Source organism: Haliotis rufescens, unplaced genomic scaffold (assembly GCF_023055435.1).
Source record: "Haliotis rufescens isolate VD_foot unplaced genomic scaffold, xgHalRufe1.0.p SCAF_35, whole genome shotgun sequence".
NCBI lineage: Eukaryota > Metazoa > Mollusca > Gastropoda > Lepetellida > Haliotidae > Haliotis > Haliotis rufescens.
Genome location: NW_025964057.1, coordinates 3,390,207 through 3,407,943, shown reverse-complemented (window position 1 = coordinate 3,407,943; position 17,737 = coordinate 3,390,207). Strand labels below are relative to the sequence as shown.

Sequence of the window (17,737 nt, the reverse complement as noted above, 5' to 3'; positions counted from 1 at the left end):
GACGGGCATTTCACTAATGTTAAATGAAATCCTCACATAACTTGAAAATCACCACCGCACACCAACCACCATACTCTCATTACTTGGTGAACTCTGTTACCATGGAGTTAGCCTGTCTACCAGACCCTAGTGAATGAATTAAGAAACGAATCCAACTCAAGTCTAGAATGATTAGGCAAGTCTAGATTGCATCAGCTCTGGAATTAACCATTATTCTGTTCTCCATTTTGATCTTACTTTTTATTTTGTAGATATGTATTTTTAAATAAGATAATATTTCTGGGACGTAAACAGCTAGTTTACTCGATTCTATTCTAGCATCTAGCATTCATTGTTATGAACTAAACAAACAAAACTATTTAAGTCTTTCTTTCCGCCAGAGAACAATAAATAATGACATACATTTAGATAAGACATTCAACACGTTAGGAGTTTATTTACAGCGCGGTGCCGCCCACTTTCTTCCTTCCTACCACCACGTGTTTACGCCACGTGTTTACGCCATGTGTTTACTCTTCACTCATACCATCCTGTCTCCTATCTCGGTCACTGGTGCCTGAGACTGATATGGACCAAACAAAGTGTCCCGGAAATAATGCGATGACATCATCGCCGATCCTTCCTGTTCTAGTGTCTCTGATTTCACTGTGGGCGTGGCACTATTTACAGACACGTGTTTTCCATGCTGGCCATATTACCTTCTGGCTCTGCCATTCCGCTCCAACAACAGGTAGTCTACATTCCTATTCACTTCAAAGGCCATGAGCAATCTGTTATCAGAGTCAAAACCTCGAATATCGCCTTCCGAATAATTCCGGGGTAGAATTGCGCGGAGGTGGCATGAGAATAGGACGCTGTAATCGGGTAGTCATTATATTCCTTATCTCCGTGGTAAAGAGGCTGGGAGAACGTGCAGCGGCGGTGGATGGGTGGGTTTGCCGTGGTTCGAGTGGGTATTGGGAACATGTGTTTGGCCGAGGGTGTAACTGACAAGGCGTCAGTGTTAAATATATATACAGACCCAGACTGGCAAGAATGTAAGGAAAGGTGGAAATGGTGTAGGGGATTGAATGGGGAGATATATCTGGCGATGCCCAGAAGCTTGACACATCACACTCGTCATCTAGCTACCAGCAAATAAGGGTCTATCTGCTGCCTAATTTACAACATACATGTATGGATTCACAATGTCATTTAGAAAGTGGTCAAATGTAACAAATGTTATATACTGAACCGCAAAAGAAACGTCACCCCAAGTAACATTGCATGAAAAGTTGTCATTTAAATATCTGGTTAATTTTTGTCAAAGTTTCTAAAATTTAACATTACCTTGTCCGGAAAAATGAAATTTGATGATAAAAAAACAAAGCAGATGACAGTAAAACCGATCGCCCAAACGCATCACGGCAACGACCATGATAACCCGATGCACGTGAGTTCCGTGCAAATTGAAATGCACATGCGTTTCCCCATTTCTTGCCCCATAAAAATCCACACAGATCGGATAACATTCATTCGTTATTGAATGGATACCACATACCAAGATTGGCAAGAAATCAGCGACACTAAGCTCTTGGACGATTGCAAGCTGGACAAACCGTCCGGCAAGTAGCCAATGCATTTCAAGTCCACATAAGGACCATATACAGGCTCCAGCAACGGTGCCAGACCACCAACACTACAGATGATCGACCATGTAGTGGAAGACCAAGGGTCACCGCCCGACGTCAGGATCGTCAGATTGTGGGACAGCATCTTCAAGATCGCTTTGTTGCTGCTGCCGAAACTGTTGGACAGACCATGGGGACACACCAGCGACACATTAGTGCGGTCACCGTGCGTCGACGATTAACGAGCAGACACCTCCACTGTCACAGGCCACACCGAGGACCCATTCTGACGTCACGTCATCGCCGGGACCGTCTTCAGTGGGCAACACAGCACCAGCATTGGTGCCACCAGCACTGGAGAAGAGTCCTCTTCGCAGACGAGAGCCGTAACTGTATCTCAACAGCAGAGGGCAGAGAGAGAGAGAGAGAGAGAGAGAGAGAGAGAGAGAGAGAGAGAGCCTGGCGACGCCATGTGGAACGTTATTCGGATGCTTGTGTTGTTGAGAGAGACTCGTGGGGTGGTCCGAACATCATGGTGTGGGGTGAAATTGGTCTTGCACAGAGGGTCGGCCCTGTGGTCTTCCAGAACACCGGTCCAGGGAGAGGCAATGGTGTCACAGCAGCTAGGTACATTGAACTAGTCTTGAGACCACACACCATACCTCATTTTGAACGTCGCCGCAACCACCTGTTTCAGCGATGATGATAACGCCCGTGCCCCCCCCCCCCTATCCCCCCCCCCCCCCCCCCCCTGCGAGAGCAACAAGAGACTTCCTCCAGCAGAATGGCATCAGAACCATGCAGTGGCCTGCCCTCAGTCCCGATTTAAATCCCATTGAGCACCAGTGGGACGAGATTCAAAGACGTTTGAATGACGTCCGACCAAGAGTCAGGCGTTCTTCAGAGTATGGGCTCAAGTGCCTATGGTCTTCACCAACCGCTTCACCCATTCCATGTATCGACATTGTGCGGCAGTCACCAATGCACATGGCGGACACACGAGATAGAGTCTAGTGTTGTGTTTCACTTTAAGAACATTTGACACTTTAACTTCAACCTTGATGATCAGTTTTCCCAAGTTCCATCTTTTTAATATGTCTCAAAGTTTACAGTGTTTGGACAAATAAGGTTTCTCATATATCTATCCATGGTGACGTTTCTTTTGCGGTTCAGCATATATACCAATTATGATGCTGATGATAACCCTTATAAAACAGATACAAGTTATAATTAAAAAGGTCACGAAATGGCAGATTTTCAGTGGCATTACTCAGTGACGTATGGGGATGTTGGCTACTTCACGATCTTGTTGCAGCTACACCGACATTTGTCTGTGTTGAGATAACAGCCCAGGGTGTGTTCTTTCCGCCGATACCAATCTGTGACATTGGTCTTGAAGTATAAGGGGAGAATTTTTTTACAAAACTTCAAATGTCCATTAAGTCCTTATTTTGTTGGTTTTGATTTATTATAGTGACCACATAGAATACAGCTTTCCATATACATCACACATGGTTTCCAAAAGGGGTCTCGTGACCAGCCCCAAATGCATAATGGTCGGAAATTGAGTTTGAACCCAGTTTTCACCATACTTGTAGTGAGTGAGTGAGTGAGTGAGTGAGTGATTTTGGTTTTACGCCGCTTGTAGCAATATTCCAGAAATATCACAGCGGGGGACACCAGAAATGGGCTTCACACATTGTACCCATGTCGAGAATCGAACCCGGGTCCTCGGCGTAACGAGCAAACGCTTTAACCACTAGGCTACCCGACCGCCCCACCATACTTGTAACATTAACGATAGGCACCACACTTAATGTTCCCACAGCAAGCTGGTATACCGTGATATAACTGAAAATATTGTTCAAAATGGTGTTAAACCCAGCTCACTCACTCACCTACTGACTCCGGTCTCTGCTATGAAGCAGAGAAGTGTCCATGTTGACACTAGAACCGTTTCACACCCAGCATTCTCCTGGCCGTACATAGACAACGCTGAAACATCCACAGCAGCTGCTCAATATATACTGACCGCTTAAAGAAACGCGAACCATAGAAACCTTTATATGTAAGTTAAGAAGAGATGTTTCCAATGTGTACCACTTAATGACAAAACTAACAATCAGTCAAGTGTTACCACAGTGTCCTTTTTCTTATCACGATATGCTGCACGAGATTTCCAAACTTTACACGTTAATCCTGCACGAGACAAATGGCGCATCTGGAGTCATGGATCGGTGACGTCACATGTGATACGTTCATGAGCGTCGGTTGACACAACATACCAATATGTTCGTTTGTGCATCGAAATAATTAATATCTTGAATATGAGTAGTTCTTCATAGTATTAACCACCATGTATGGTATTCGCGTTTCTTTTGGGGGTGAGTATATTTGCATTATCCCAGGTACATAACGGCGGTCTTGATCATACAAACCAGTGATTGATCTTGCCGCCGTCGGGGTATGTTGGCGTATCATCACTGAGCCTGACGACTCCATCCATTTAGTCACCTCATACCAGAAGCATAGATTGCTTGGGACTTTGACATGAGGACATTTATCAAGAAAGTAAACTTTCATCTCTTTTTATAACTCTCCAACTGGACGGCTTGGCATTCAGACCATAAACCTTCCATGTGTGAAATTCTTAATTTGTTAACCTGAAACGAGGCGGGTTATTTGTAGGTTACAAGTGATGGACCTGGGAGTTCTTGAGTAGACACAGCTTCAGATGGAGAGATCACCCAGGGCAGCATCATGTATCGGCCATATGTTGCACACAGGAAAAACCCAAACACGTTTACGTGTAGAATAACATAAGTAAATATATCATGAATAGAAATATCACATGGTGTGTCACGGGAGTTTCCTGACATAGATCAGACTGTCGGGGCCGAGTATTTAGAGGGATATAGGACATGGGAGTTTCTTTCTACACGTACATTATTTAGTCGTACCGTCGCTCTCTACCATTCTTAGTTTCAGGAAGTGAACTCGACCAGAATCGATTTGTTTCAGACAGTTCCATATGATATTCAGCCAAGTTATTTTAGGGCGGACAATTTTATTTTAAGAGGTCTGTATGTGTGTGTGTGTGTGTGTGTGTGTGTGTGTGTGTGTGTATTATTGTGTGTGTGTGTGTGTGTGTGTGTGTGTGTGTGTGTGTGTGTGTGTGTGTGTGTGTGTGTGTGTGTGTGTGTGTGTGTGTGTGTGTGTGTGTGACCATATGGAACGAATGTTAAAGTTTTCTCACTGTTCACTAAAACAGTTCAGATTAGGTGGTTTTAAGACGGAACATTGAAAATAGCAGCATGATAAGACCCTTTTTACAACCCAGCTTGTGGTATAGCCCAGTGTGCAGTATGGCGGACATGTTTGTACTTACAGGTGCACGAGGAATGTACTTTTCAATTACTAACATTTTGGATGATGACATGAATAGCATAATGTTTTATGTAAACTGACGAAGAAACGTTACCAAACTCAAATTTGGACACGCTAGGTCCACACCCCGAATAGTGTCATAAAGTGGTTGAGAATCAATCGCCCAAACGCAACCAAAACAGTTTGCTGAGTAATGAACGTGCTACCGTACCCAGATCAAGGGAACTTGAGTTTGAAGTGAAACGTGTACTGCACTTAAAAGCATGTCAACCTACAAAGATATGGGTATAGAAACAGGATGTACTGTTCATGCATACCCAAACGGTTGGACAGCAGCATGCTCAAATTTACGCCACAACAGAAAGATGTGTTTGTTTGTTGTTTAACGCCGCACTCGGCAATATTCCAGTTATATGACCGCGATCTGTAAATAATCGAGTCTGGACCAGACACTCCAGAGATTGACATCATGAGCATCGATCCACGTAACTGGGATACAATTACATGCAACAACCAAGTCAGCGATCCTGACCACCCGACCCCGTTAGTCGCCTTTTACGACAAGCATAGACCTATTCTCCTACAAAGCAACGCTGGTAGAACAGAAACTGGCAAAGAGTCATGTTCACATGGGAGCACATTCAAGCTTTTCCTGGCAAATGTTAGAATTTGTGTTAACCTCCGACAAGGAGAACATTGTTGCATTCAAGATGTCGAACCGTTTGGAGGCGGCAGTATCTAGCCCTGTCAATGCGGCATAATCAGTCCTGTCAATTCAGCATATGTTGCCATGGTGATTTGGGAAGGAAACATATCTGGACAGTGTGACACTGACCAGTATCTCTACCCTGTTGTCCTACCTGGCGACAGAACAGGATAGACCCTGCTTCGACAAGACAACAGAACAGGATAGACCCTGTCTCGACAAGACAACACAAGGCCCTCATATAAACATAAGTTCAAAATTCTCATTCATGGCATAACTTGTAAAAATGTTGATTAATAATTCATTTCATTTGACAATACAAGTATATTTATGTTTTTCCAAGTAAGTGTAAATGATGCTTAATGGGCACTTCACATCAGACAACAACTGTTTCAGTCATATCACAGCTGGGCAAGCGGAGTGAATAACCTTGTCAAAGGATACGACACAGTGACTTGCATGATATGGCGTCTTGAAATGGAAGATTTGAAGTGATTTTTAATAGATAAGTGTTACAGACATACTTTCTATCATGTTCATGTCTCGGTGCCAAAGATTATGGCTTTGCTCACGAAATATTCTGTATTTGTGAGGATGGCCATATTGCGGTCGAGACTTGTTTTTGAGGATGAGACATATTTTCAAGAATAAGGTCCCCCTGTGGAGGTCCCCAGTAACTCATGCTAGTCTCCCCGTGGAGGTCCCCTGTACCTGATGCTAGTCTCCCTGTGGTGGTCCCCTGTACCTGATGCTAGTCTCCCTGTGGAGGTCCCCAGTAACTCATGCTAGTCTCCCTGTGGAGGTCCCCAGTACCTGATGCTAGTCTCCCTGTGGAGGTCCCCAGTACCTGATGCTAGTCTCCCTGTGGAGGTCCCCTGTACCTGATGCTAGTCTCCCTGTGGAGGTCCCCAGTACCTGATGCTAGTCTCCCTGTGGAGGTCCCCTGTACCTGATGCTAGTCTCCCTGTGGAGGTCCCCTGTACCTGATGCTAGTCTCCCTGTGAAGGTCCCCTGTATCTGATGCTAGTCTCCCTGTGGAGGTCCCCAGTACCTGATGCTAGTCTCCCTGTGGAGGTCCCCAGTACCTGATGCTAGTCTCCCTGTGGAGGTCCCCTGTACCTGATGCTAGTCTCCCTGTGGAGGTCCCCAGTACCTGATGCTAGTCTCCCTGTGGAGGTCCCCTGTACCTGATGCTAGTCTCCCTGTGGAGGTCCCCAGTACCTGATGCAAGTCTCCCTGTGGTCCCCAGGACCTGATGCAAGTCTCCCTGTGGGAATCCCCAGTACCTTTATGCTAGTCTCCCTGTGGAGGTCCGCAGTACCTGATGCTAGTCTCCCTGTGGAGGTCCCCTGTACCTGATGCTAGTCTCCCTGTGGAGGTACCCAGTACCTGATGCTAGTCTCCCTCTGGTGGTCCCCTATACCTGATGCTAGTCTCCCTTTGGAGGTCCCCTGTACCTGATGCTAGTCTCCCTGTGGAGGTCCCCTGTACCTGATGCTAGTCTCCCTGTGGTCCCCAGTACCTTTATGCTAGTCTCCCTGTGGAGGTCCCCAGTACCTGATGCTAGTCTCCCTCTGGAGGTCCCCTGTACCTGATGCTAGTCTCCCTGTGAAGGTCCCCTGTACCTGATGCTAGTCTCCCTTTGGAGGTCCCCAGTACCTGATGCTAGTCTCCCTGTGAAGGTCCCCAGTACCTGATGCTAGTCTCCCTGTGGAGGTCCCCAGTACCTTTATGCTAGTCTCCCTGTGGAGGTCCCCAGTACCTTTATGCTAGTCTCCCTGTGAAGGTCCCCTGTACCTGATGCTAGTCTCCCTGTGGAGGTCCCCAGTACCTGATGCTAGTCTCCCTGTGGAGGTCCCCTGTACCTGAGGCTAGTCTCCCTGTGGAGGTCCCCAGTACCTTTATGCTAGTCTCCCTGTGGAGGTCCCCAGTACCTTTATGCTAGTCTCCCTGTGAAGGTCCCCTGTACCTGATGCTAGTCTCCCTGTGGGGGTCCCCAGTATCTGATGCTAGTCTCCCTGTGGTCCCCAGTACCTGATGCTAGTCTCCCTGTGAAGGTCCCCAGTACCTGATGCTAGTCTCCCTGTGGGGGTCCCCAGTACCTGATGCTAGTCTCCCTGTGGGGGTCCCCTGTACCTGATGCTAGTCTCCTTGTGGAGGTCCCCAGTACCTGATGCTAGTCTCCCTGTGGGGATCCCCAGTATCTGATGCTAGTCTCCCTGTGGTCCCCAGTACCTGATGCTAGTCTCCCTGTGAAGGTCCCCAGTACCTGATGCTAGTCTCCCTGTGGGGGTCCCCAGTACCTGATGCTAGTCTCCCTGTGGGGGTCCCCTGTACCTGATGCTAGTCTCCTTGTGGGGGTCCCCAGTACCTGATGCTAGTCTCCCTGTGGGGGTCCCCTGTACCTGATGCTAGTCTCCTTGTGGAGGTCCCCTGTACCTGATGCTAGTCTCCCTGTGGGGGTCCCCAGTACCTGATGCTAGTCTCCCTGTGGGGGTCCCTAGTACCTGATGCTAGTCTCCTTGTGGAGGTCCCCAGTACCTGATGCTAGTCTCCCTGTGGAGGTCCCCAGTACCTGATGCTAGTCTCCCTGTGGGGGTCCCCAGTACCTGATGCTAGTCTCCCTGTGGGGATCCCCAGTACCTGATACTAGTCTCCCTCTGTTGGTCCCCTGTACCTGATGCTAGTCTCCCTGTGGGGATCCCCAGTACCTGATGCTAGTCTCCCTGTGGGGGTCCCCTGTACCTGATGCTAGTCTCCCTGTGGAGGTACCCAGTACCTGATGCTAGTCTCCCTCTGGTGGTCCCCTATACCTGATGCTAGTCTCCCTTTGGAGGTCCCCTGTACCTGATGCTAGTCTCCCTGTGGGGATCCCCTGTACCTGATGCTAGTCTCCCTGTGGTCCCCAGTACCTGATGCTAGTCTCCCTGTGGAGGTCCCCAGTACCTGATGCTAGTCTCCCTGTGGGGGTCCCCAGTACCTGATGCTAGTCTCCCTGTGGTCCCCAGTACCTGATGCTAGTCTCCCTGTGGAGGTCCCCAGTAACTCATGCTAGTCTCCCTGTGGGTGGTCCCCTGTACCTGATGCTAGTCTCCCTGTGGAGGTCCCCTGTATCTGATGCTAGTCTCCCTGTGGTCCCCAGTACCTGATGCTAGTCTCCCTGTGGGGGTCCCCAGTACCTGATGCTAGTCTCCCTGTGGGGGTCCCCAGTACCTGATGCTAGTCTCCCTGTGGGGGTCCCCTGTATCTGATGCTAGTCTCCCTGTGGTCCCCAGTACCTGATGCTAGTCTCCCTGTGGGGGTCCCCAGTACCTGATGCTAGTCTCCCTGTGGGGGTCCCCAGTATCTGATGCTAGTCTCCTTGTGGTCCCCAGTACCTTATGCTAGTCTCCCTGTGAAGGTCCCCTGTACCTGATGCTGGTCTCCCTGTGGGGGTCCCCAGTACCTGATGCTAGTCTCCCTGTGGGGATCCCCAGTACCTGATGCTAGTCTCCCTGTGGTCCCCAGTACCCAATGTTTGTCTCCCTGTGGAGGTCGCTGGTCAGAATAGAACTTCCGCGTAAACATCTATTCATTCTTGAAGACGGTGTCCGAATCATAACTTTGACAAATATAGATTGAAAAGAACCATAATCTGACTTGTGCACTGACGGTGCGTGAAGATAATTTAACACTAACAGCCAGTCAAATTGGACATTACCAAGGGGTCCAGTCACGTGACAGTCCGACCGCTGAACTAATGGTCTGGCTTCATCACGTGACTGTGTTTCCAGTTACGGTTCTTGAAAAGGTCAGGTGATCCATCCACCAGTCAGACTAACATCTAGTCTGTGAAATCTTATATTACCTATGCTGATTTCATGTGGAATAAAGCTAGCTAGAGCTGGCTAGACTTGCTTTTGTATACGTTTCTAGATTGCTTTTTTTAAAATAAAATAAATATAATTCACAGTCATGGTGCAGGACTACACCAGTCTGTGTTTGCTATATCAGGATCAGTGGCTGGACAGTAAGCTGTATATTCATTCTGCAATGACAGGGGAAATATACACCCGGACCGCCCCTTCCTCTCTGACACCACCGCCACGACATAACCATAACCCGTATCGTGGGCGGATCCAGAAAGGGGTGGGGGTGGGTGGGGTGGGGGTCCAGGGGATCCAGACACCCCACCACCGCCACCCCCTGCCATTTTGAAAACCGAATGTAGTATATTGTAGGCAATTAAATTGACTTAGATAAGATTTTTATATTTTGGACCCCTCCCTTTTAAAAACTCTGGATCTGCCCTTGCGTGTGGTGCTGCAGTGGCCCCGGTAAAGAACGGGAATGTCTGGGGATGTAAATTATAATTTTAGCTGCGAAAAATCAAAATTGGTTATTTATTCCCGCGTGTGTTTTATCGCTAAGTAAGGGCATCATTTATTGAAATGACATAAATAGTTTCCTAATACCGACGAACATGTTTACAAAAAGATGCAGAGATTCGAATAATCGAACAGTAATGTGTTGTGGCCTAACGTGTTTCAGCGCGAATGGAGGTTTAAAAGTATACGAAGGCTGCGTGCTCATTGTACTTGGACCGCCTCCGTGGTTTAGTGGTAGAGGGTCCGCCCGGTGAGCGGAATGTCCGGGGTTCGATCCCCGGCCGCGTCATACCAAAAGACGTTTAAAGATGGTACTTGTTGTTACCCTGTCTGGCGTTATAAGGGGGTTAAACAAGGACTGGTCGGCTCGGAGTCAGTATACTGTGTCTGAGTGGGGTATTCATGTAAAACTGCGGCACGGTTTCTCAATGTGCAAGCACTATAAATCGGCATCAGTCCGGACTAGTACAAGCAGCCACACACACATGTGCATGCACGTCGCTATATAAGTGCAATAATCTTGGACGCGACGTTAAACCCCATTTCACCTCACCTACAAGTGAAACAATGCTGACGTTAATTCTAATAAATTTTTAACTCGACCCGTGAAGATCCCGGTTAGAACAGGTCTTCAGCAAAAGGCGACCATGCTTGTCGTAAAGGGCGATTAACGGGACAGGGTGGTCAGGCTCGCTGACTTGGTTGATGCATGTCATCGTATCCCCATTGCGTGGATCAGTGCTCATGTCAATCACTGGATTGTCTGATCCAGATTAAATTATTTTACAGACCGCCGTCATATAGCTGGAATATTGCTGAGTGCGACGTTAAACAACAAACAAATAAACAAAGCATGTTGAACTCCATTATGAACTCTTTTCTACGGATTTCGAAATTCATCAAAATAGTTCGTTGGCTACATTTACACACGTTTAGCAAATCCCATGTATATTTAACGGCTTCTTTGCTGAAGAAGTGATACGTTGACACATACGTGTGTTAGGGGTGCGAGTATTTATTGTAGAATATATGATATCAACGAATTATTTGTATTAAATTCCCTTGAACCGCCGAAGGTAGCTCCAATGAAAGACATTATACGGACGCTTCACGTAATGCCTTTCAGATTGTACACATGTACAGGAAGTAGGTACTAATTACCTCCCTCGGCAATGCTGTATTCTTACCGGGGGAGGAGAACAGAATAGCCCTCAGTGAATGGCGGATACCGCAACGATATGTCTTGAGTGATCGGCTTTACGTTATGAGTGAAAACGAAAATGCTACCTCCACCGCGAAAGGTCAGACTTGTCATTGGAAGCTTTATTTTTCCTATCAATGACACATCTCGTCGAACTTTCTAAAGAGAATTTTAATGCGTTTGCTCTAATTTTATTTCAGGTCAAACCAACCGTTGCCTTGAAACACATTCACTCTGAACAAGTGGCCAAACTCCAAGCTAAACACCAACAAGAATGTGATCTACTGGAAGATATAAGGTAAGTTATGCTTGCTAGTACGTACAGTGTCTGTGATTACAGAGATAGCAACTTGTCATACAGGACGGACCTTATCAACAAGAGATGAAGAGGGGCTCAACCCGTCTCACGCCCCCTATATGACAGTCGGGGCGCGAACGAGAGACAGTACCCTGTATCGGACAGTCCGACAAGATCATATCGGATCTTTAAAAGCTTGAGTAGTTCACCTATCCCAAATAAACGCCACAGTCGTTACTCCCAGGGCAGTTTGAGGCTTAAATACTGTTTGTTTAAGAGCGAGAACAAGCACTTTGATCTTCGCCCGAGTTTGTGAATTGGTACTGTAAACACTGCCACGCGACAAGCTGAGAATTAACCAACAGAGTGGTACGTCTATGCGTTACCTCACGCTTGTAGTCAACTTTGTAACCCATTTAGACCACTTGACCTGGCCTTACTGTGAAGAGGAATACCATTGAAATGGTGCTTCTTTATTCAAGCGAGGCGTGACAGATGCGATCGCAATCCTTGGAAGCAATGTGATTGAGTTGTCTATGGTCCTTAATTGCATTGTGTTTATTGGGAGTGTGATTTGACAGTTGACAGCTACCTTGTAACAGGAGGTGACATATTGCTGTCCCTATGACACAGTATACAATGTTGCTGTTTCTGTAAAGAAACATGATTTATTTCCCTTGTGAATAACTGAAACATGATATTTTTACCAGATGTATGTTGTGTTGCCAGATTATATCCACATATATTTTAACAGTGCGTTGAGCACACTATGGGTGGAAGATGTGGTATACAAGTGCAAATATTATTATTAATTAGTTCTTATTTGATTTAGCTTTGTCTTTTTGTTGTTTGTTGTTTAACGTCACACTCGCCAATATTCCATCCTACCTATGTAACCACCATGTTAAATTTGTTCTCAGTATTAACCATTAATATATTTCTATTGATCTAATTGTTATGATAAAATATGTTGGATAATTTTGTTTGAAATATAACTTTGTATTCATGACTCAATGGTATATTTATCAACTGGTGCTGATGCAACGTTAAATTTTAAAACACTCGCCATTTATTGTGATTCCCTCTATAAGGCTAAGCCAGCCAATAGCTATTTGACAAACACTACTTCAAGCAAGACACTAGAAGGAATACGGAATAGAAGACTATTAAAATCTTTTGACATGTAAAGATTTTAAACCTTAAAACATGCACCACATGACAGTATTGTTATCTGCATCAGGTGACGACAGCTGCAGGCTGTGTTGCGCCTGTGTTGCCCCTGTTTATTTTTATGTGGAGGAAAATTATTTTGAAAAGATCACAATGCTAGGAATAGTGGTGATCAAGGATAAACCAGCTGCACCTTTAGTTCCTCGGGCGGTGCCTCAATATCCCTGGCAGTGCTGCTAGTTCCTTGTAGGTCAATGTGGCTCATGTATAATCAATGTATCCTAGGAAGATATTTGTAACTTATTGATAAAGTGTTGGGCAATAGTCGAGAACGTAGATTCACAGTAAGGCTCATCTCAACCAGAAACCATTGATTCTCTAATGAGATGCACTGTTTTCCAGTTTGGTAGTGTAATGGGATGTTGTGCTTGTTTCCTACGGAGGCTGCACTAGATGTATGACATGTTTGGGTATCTATTGATATATTTCTTCCAGTGTTTATCTTACATGTCTTATGTTAATATAAATTTTGTGAAAATACTTGAGGAAAAGGTTTGTGCATAATCATGAAAAGCTGATGTGCAGTCATTTGAATTGAGCCAATTATCAATTACTTCGCTAGCTAGTGACAGCTATTGATAAGGAAGCATATTGATTTTGATGTATATGTAGTGGAACGACTGTATGAATGTTCAAAAAGCAGTTTGAATGAAAGCACAAATTGCTTAGAAATGAAATTCCCTTTAGCTGTACAATCTAAAATTAGATCCTCAGCTATTTGCAAACACTCTTGAACTTTGTTTGACTCATATTACAAAACCCGGAAATAGACAAAAAGGAGTACCTGGATTTATGAGTTTGGCCTCATTTACTGATGAAGTAAAGCAGGTGCCCCCTTCCGTACCAACTGAGAGTACACTGATGTATACAATGCTTGTTGGGGAGATTGGAATGATACTAGAATATATACACTGCTTGTTTGGGAGATTGGAATGATACTAGAATATATACACTGTTGGGGAGATTGGAGTGATACTAGACTATACACACTGCTTGTTGGGGAGATTGGAGTATTACCAGAATATATACACTGCTTGTTGGGGAGATTGGAATGATACTAGAATATATACACTGCTTGTTGGGGAGATTGGAGTGATACTAGACTATATACACTGCTTGTTGGGGAGATTTGAGGGCGACTAGAATAAGTACACTGCTTGTTGGGGAGATTGGAGTGATACTAGAATATATACACTGCTTGTTGGGGAGATTGGAGTGATACTAGAATATATACACTGCTTGTTGGGGAGATTGGAGTGATACTAGACTATAAACACTGCTTGTTGGGGAGATTGGAGTAATACTAGAATATATACACTGCTTGTTGGGGAGATTTGAATGATACTAGAATATATACACTGATTGTTGGGGAGATTGGAGTAATACTAGAATATATACACTGCTTGTTGGGGAGATTGGAATGATACTAGAATATATACACTGCTTGTTGGGGAGATTGGAGTGATACTAGAATATATACACTGCTTGTTGGGTAGATTGGAGGGCGACTAGAATAAGTACACTGCTTGTTGGGGAGATTTGAGTGATACTCGAATATATACACTGCTTGTTGGGGAGATTGGAGTGATACTAGAATATATACACTGCTTGTTGGGGAGATTGGAGTGATACTAGAATAAGTACACTGCTTGTTGGGGAGATTGGATTGATACTAGAATATATACACTGCTTGTTGGGGAGATTGGAGTGATACTAGAATATATACACTGCTTGTTGGGGAGATTGGAATGATACTAGAATATATACACTGATTGTTGGGGAGATTGGAGTGATACTAGACTATAAACACTGCTTGTTGGGGAGATTGGAGTAATACTAGACTATGTACACTGCTTGTTGGGGAGATTGGAGTGATACTAGAATATATACACTGCTTGTTGGGGAGATTGGAGTGATACTAGACTATATACACTGCTTGTTGGGGAGATTGGAGTAATACTAGAATATATACACTGCTTGTTGGGGAGATTGGAATGATACTAGAATATATACACTGCTTGTTGGGGAGATTGGAGTGATACTAGAATATATACACTGCTTGTTGGGGAGATTGGAGGGCGACTAGAATAAGTACACTGCTTGTTGGGGAGATTTGAGTGATACTAGAATATATACACTGCTTGTTGGGGAGATTGTAGGCCGACTAGAATATATACACTGCTTGTTGGGGAGATTGGAGTGATACTAGAATATATACACTGATTGTTGGGGAGATTGGAGTGATACAAGAATATATACACTGATTGTTGGGGAGATTGGAGTAATACTAGAATATATACACTGCTCTTTGGGATATACACTGTTGGGGAGATTGGAATGATACTAGAAAATATACACTGTTGGGAGATTGGAGTGATATGAGAAAATATACACTGTTGGGGAGATTGGAGTGATATGAGAGTATATACACTGTTTGTTGGGGAGATTGGAGTGATATGATAATATATATTCTGTTTGTTGGAGAGATTGGAGTGGTATGAGAATATATACACTGTTGGGGATATTGGAGTGATATGAGAACATATACACTGTTTGTTTGGGAGATTGGAGTGATACTAGAATATATACACTGACTATAAGTGTTGGACAAGTGTACGAATAACCCATACTCCCTGAAATAAAACTGTATATAAATTTAGATAAACATAATTCTTGAGGGAAGCCTTGAGTATTAAGGACCCCTCAAGTCCCTTGTTTTGAGGCCAAGAGCTGAAACAGGCATGGATATCAAGGTTGCTAGAGCTGTGAAGGACAGGGGGTGAATGTTCTGTTTAATGTATGCTCTGGTTTCAGTGATGCACAAAGATATACACTGGCTACACTTAATGTTACACATGTTTCAATTATTTAAGGATATGCAAAGTCTATATGTGTGAATGTCTCTGTGACTGACTTCCACCTACTCTGTACCTACTTAAGGTAGCTATCGGAGGGAGTGAGTCATGCTGGCGGAATGGACAGGCTCATCTCTAGTTATGTTTCCTAACGTGTACACAAGATTAATCCAGGTGTTCGGTGGGGGGTCTTAAGGTATACATAGACAAAGCTATTGTAGGACATACAGGCTGTAACTGTGCCCGGTATAACACAGGTAGAACACCACAGCAGGAGGGGGAGGAGGGCCAGTACTGATGGATGTTCGTCTTGTTATAGATAAGCTTGTGGATGGTACTAGTAGGCACAGCCCAATAATGACCTAGTGGATGCCTTGCAACTTGGTGGATAGAGTGGGACCCAGTGGTAGCCCAGTTTGGACCCAGTGATGGCCCTGGAAAGCCCAGTTTGGACTCCAGCAATGATCCAGTGATTGCTTAATGACCCAATTTTGGCCCAGTGATGGCCATGTGATGGCCCAGTTTAGGCCCAGTTCTAACCAAATGTGGCCTCATCATGTTATTTATTTGTTCTCGAGTCAACACGATTCAAGCTCTATATCACAGCAGCAATCACACAACCCATATCAACCAGTGGTTGATGGCTTGAACAAAGGTCTGTGTCTGGAATCAGCTGATGGGGTTAGGGTGTATTCAAACAGCTGATGGGGTTAGGGTGTATTCAAACAGCTGATGGGGTTAGGGTGTATTCAAACAGCTGATGAGGTAAGGGTGTTTTCAAACAGCTGATGGGGTAAGGATGTATTGAAACAGCTGATGGGGTTTGGGGATATTCATTCAACTGATGAGGTTAGGGTGTATTCAACACCTGATGAGGTTTCGGGTGCATTAAAACTGCTGATGGGGTTAGGGTGTATTGAAACAGCTGATGGGGTTTAGGGATATTCATTCAGCTGATGTGGTTAGGGTCTATTCAAACAGCTGATGGGGTTTGGGGATATTCATTCAGCTGATGAGGTTAGGGATTATTTGAACTGCTGATGGGGTTAGTATGTATTCAAACTGCTGATGAGGTTAGGGTGTATTGAAACAGCTGATGGGGTTAGGGTGTATTGAAACAGCTGCTGGGGTTTGGGGATATTCATTCAGCTGATGAGGTAAGGGTGTATTCAAACAGCTGATGAGGTTAGGGTGTATTGAAACTGCTGATGGGTTTAGGGTGTATTGAAACAGCTGATGAGGTTAGGGTGTATTCAAACAGCTGATGGGGTTAGGGTGTATTCAAACAGCTGATGAGGTAAGGGTGTTTTCAAACAGCTGATGGGGTAAGGATGTATTGAAACAGCTGATGGGGTTTGGGGATATTCATTCAACTGATGAGGTTAGGGTGTATTCAACACCTGATGAGGTTTCGGGTGCATTAAAACTGCTGATGGGGTTAGGGTGTATTGAAACAGCTGATGGGGTTTAGGGATATTCATTCAGCTGATGAGGTTAGGGTCTATTCAAACAGCTGATGGGGTTTGGGGATATTCATTCAGCTGATGAGGTTAGGGATTATTTGAACTGCTGATGGGGTTAGTATGTATTCAAACTGCTGATGAGGTTAGGGTGTATTGAAACAGCTGATGGGGTTAGGGTGTATTGAAACAGCTGCTGGGGTTTGGGGATATTCATTCAGCTGATGAGGTAAGGGTGTATTCAAACAGCTGATGAGGTTAGGGTGTATTGAAACTGCTGATGGGTTTAGGGTGTATTGAAACAGCTGATGAGGTTAGGGTGTATTCAGACAGCTGATGGGGTTAGGGTGTATTGAAACTGCTGATGGGGGTTAGGGTGTATTGAAACTGCTGATGGGGTTAGGGTGTATTCAGACAGCTGATGGGGTTAGGGTGTATTCATACAGCTGATGGGGTTAGGGTGTATTCAAACTGCTGATGAGGTTGGGGTGTATTGAAACAGCTGATGGGGTTTGGGGATATTCATTCAGCTAATGAGGTTAGGATGTATTCAAACAGCTGATGAGGTTAGGGTGTATTGAAACTGCTGATGGGGTTAGGATGTATTGAAACAGCTGATGGGG

The 17,737-nt window shown here is 45.0% G+C and overlaps 1 protein-coding gene across 8 annotated transcripts in view; it reads left to right on the top strand.

The window, feature by feature from the left end:
- The first annotated feature begins 11,257 nt into the window (after positions 1 to 11,257).
- The window catches only part of LOC124134449 (F-BAR and double SH3 domains protein 2-like), a 133,465-nt gene continuing 126,985 nt past the window's right edge, over positions 11,258 to 17,737 (top strand). For all 8 annotated transcript variants that reach the window (XR_007217967.1, XM_048381073.1, XM_048381072.1 and 5 more), the window contains exons 1-2: positions 11,258 to 11,371; positions 11,472 to 11,569. Coding sequence is in view for 7 of the 8 variants with exons in the window: in XM_048381073.1 (XP_048237030.1) it covers positions 11,351 to 11,371; positions 11,472 to 11,569 (119 nt within the window). In the remaining variant the exon portion in view is untranslated. The remainder of the gene's footprint in view (positions 11,372 to 11,471; positions 11,570 to 17,737) is intronic.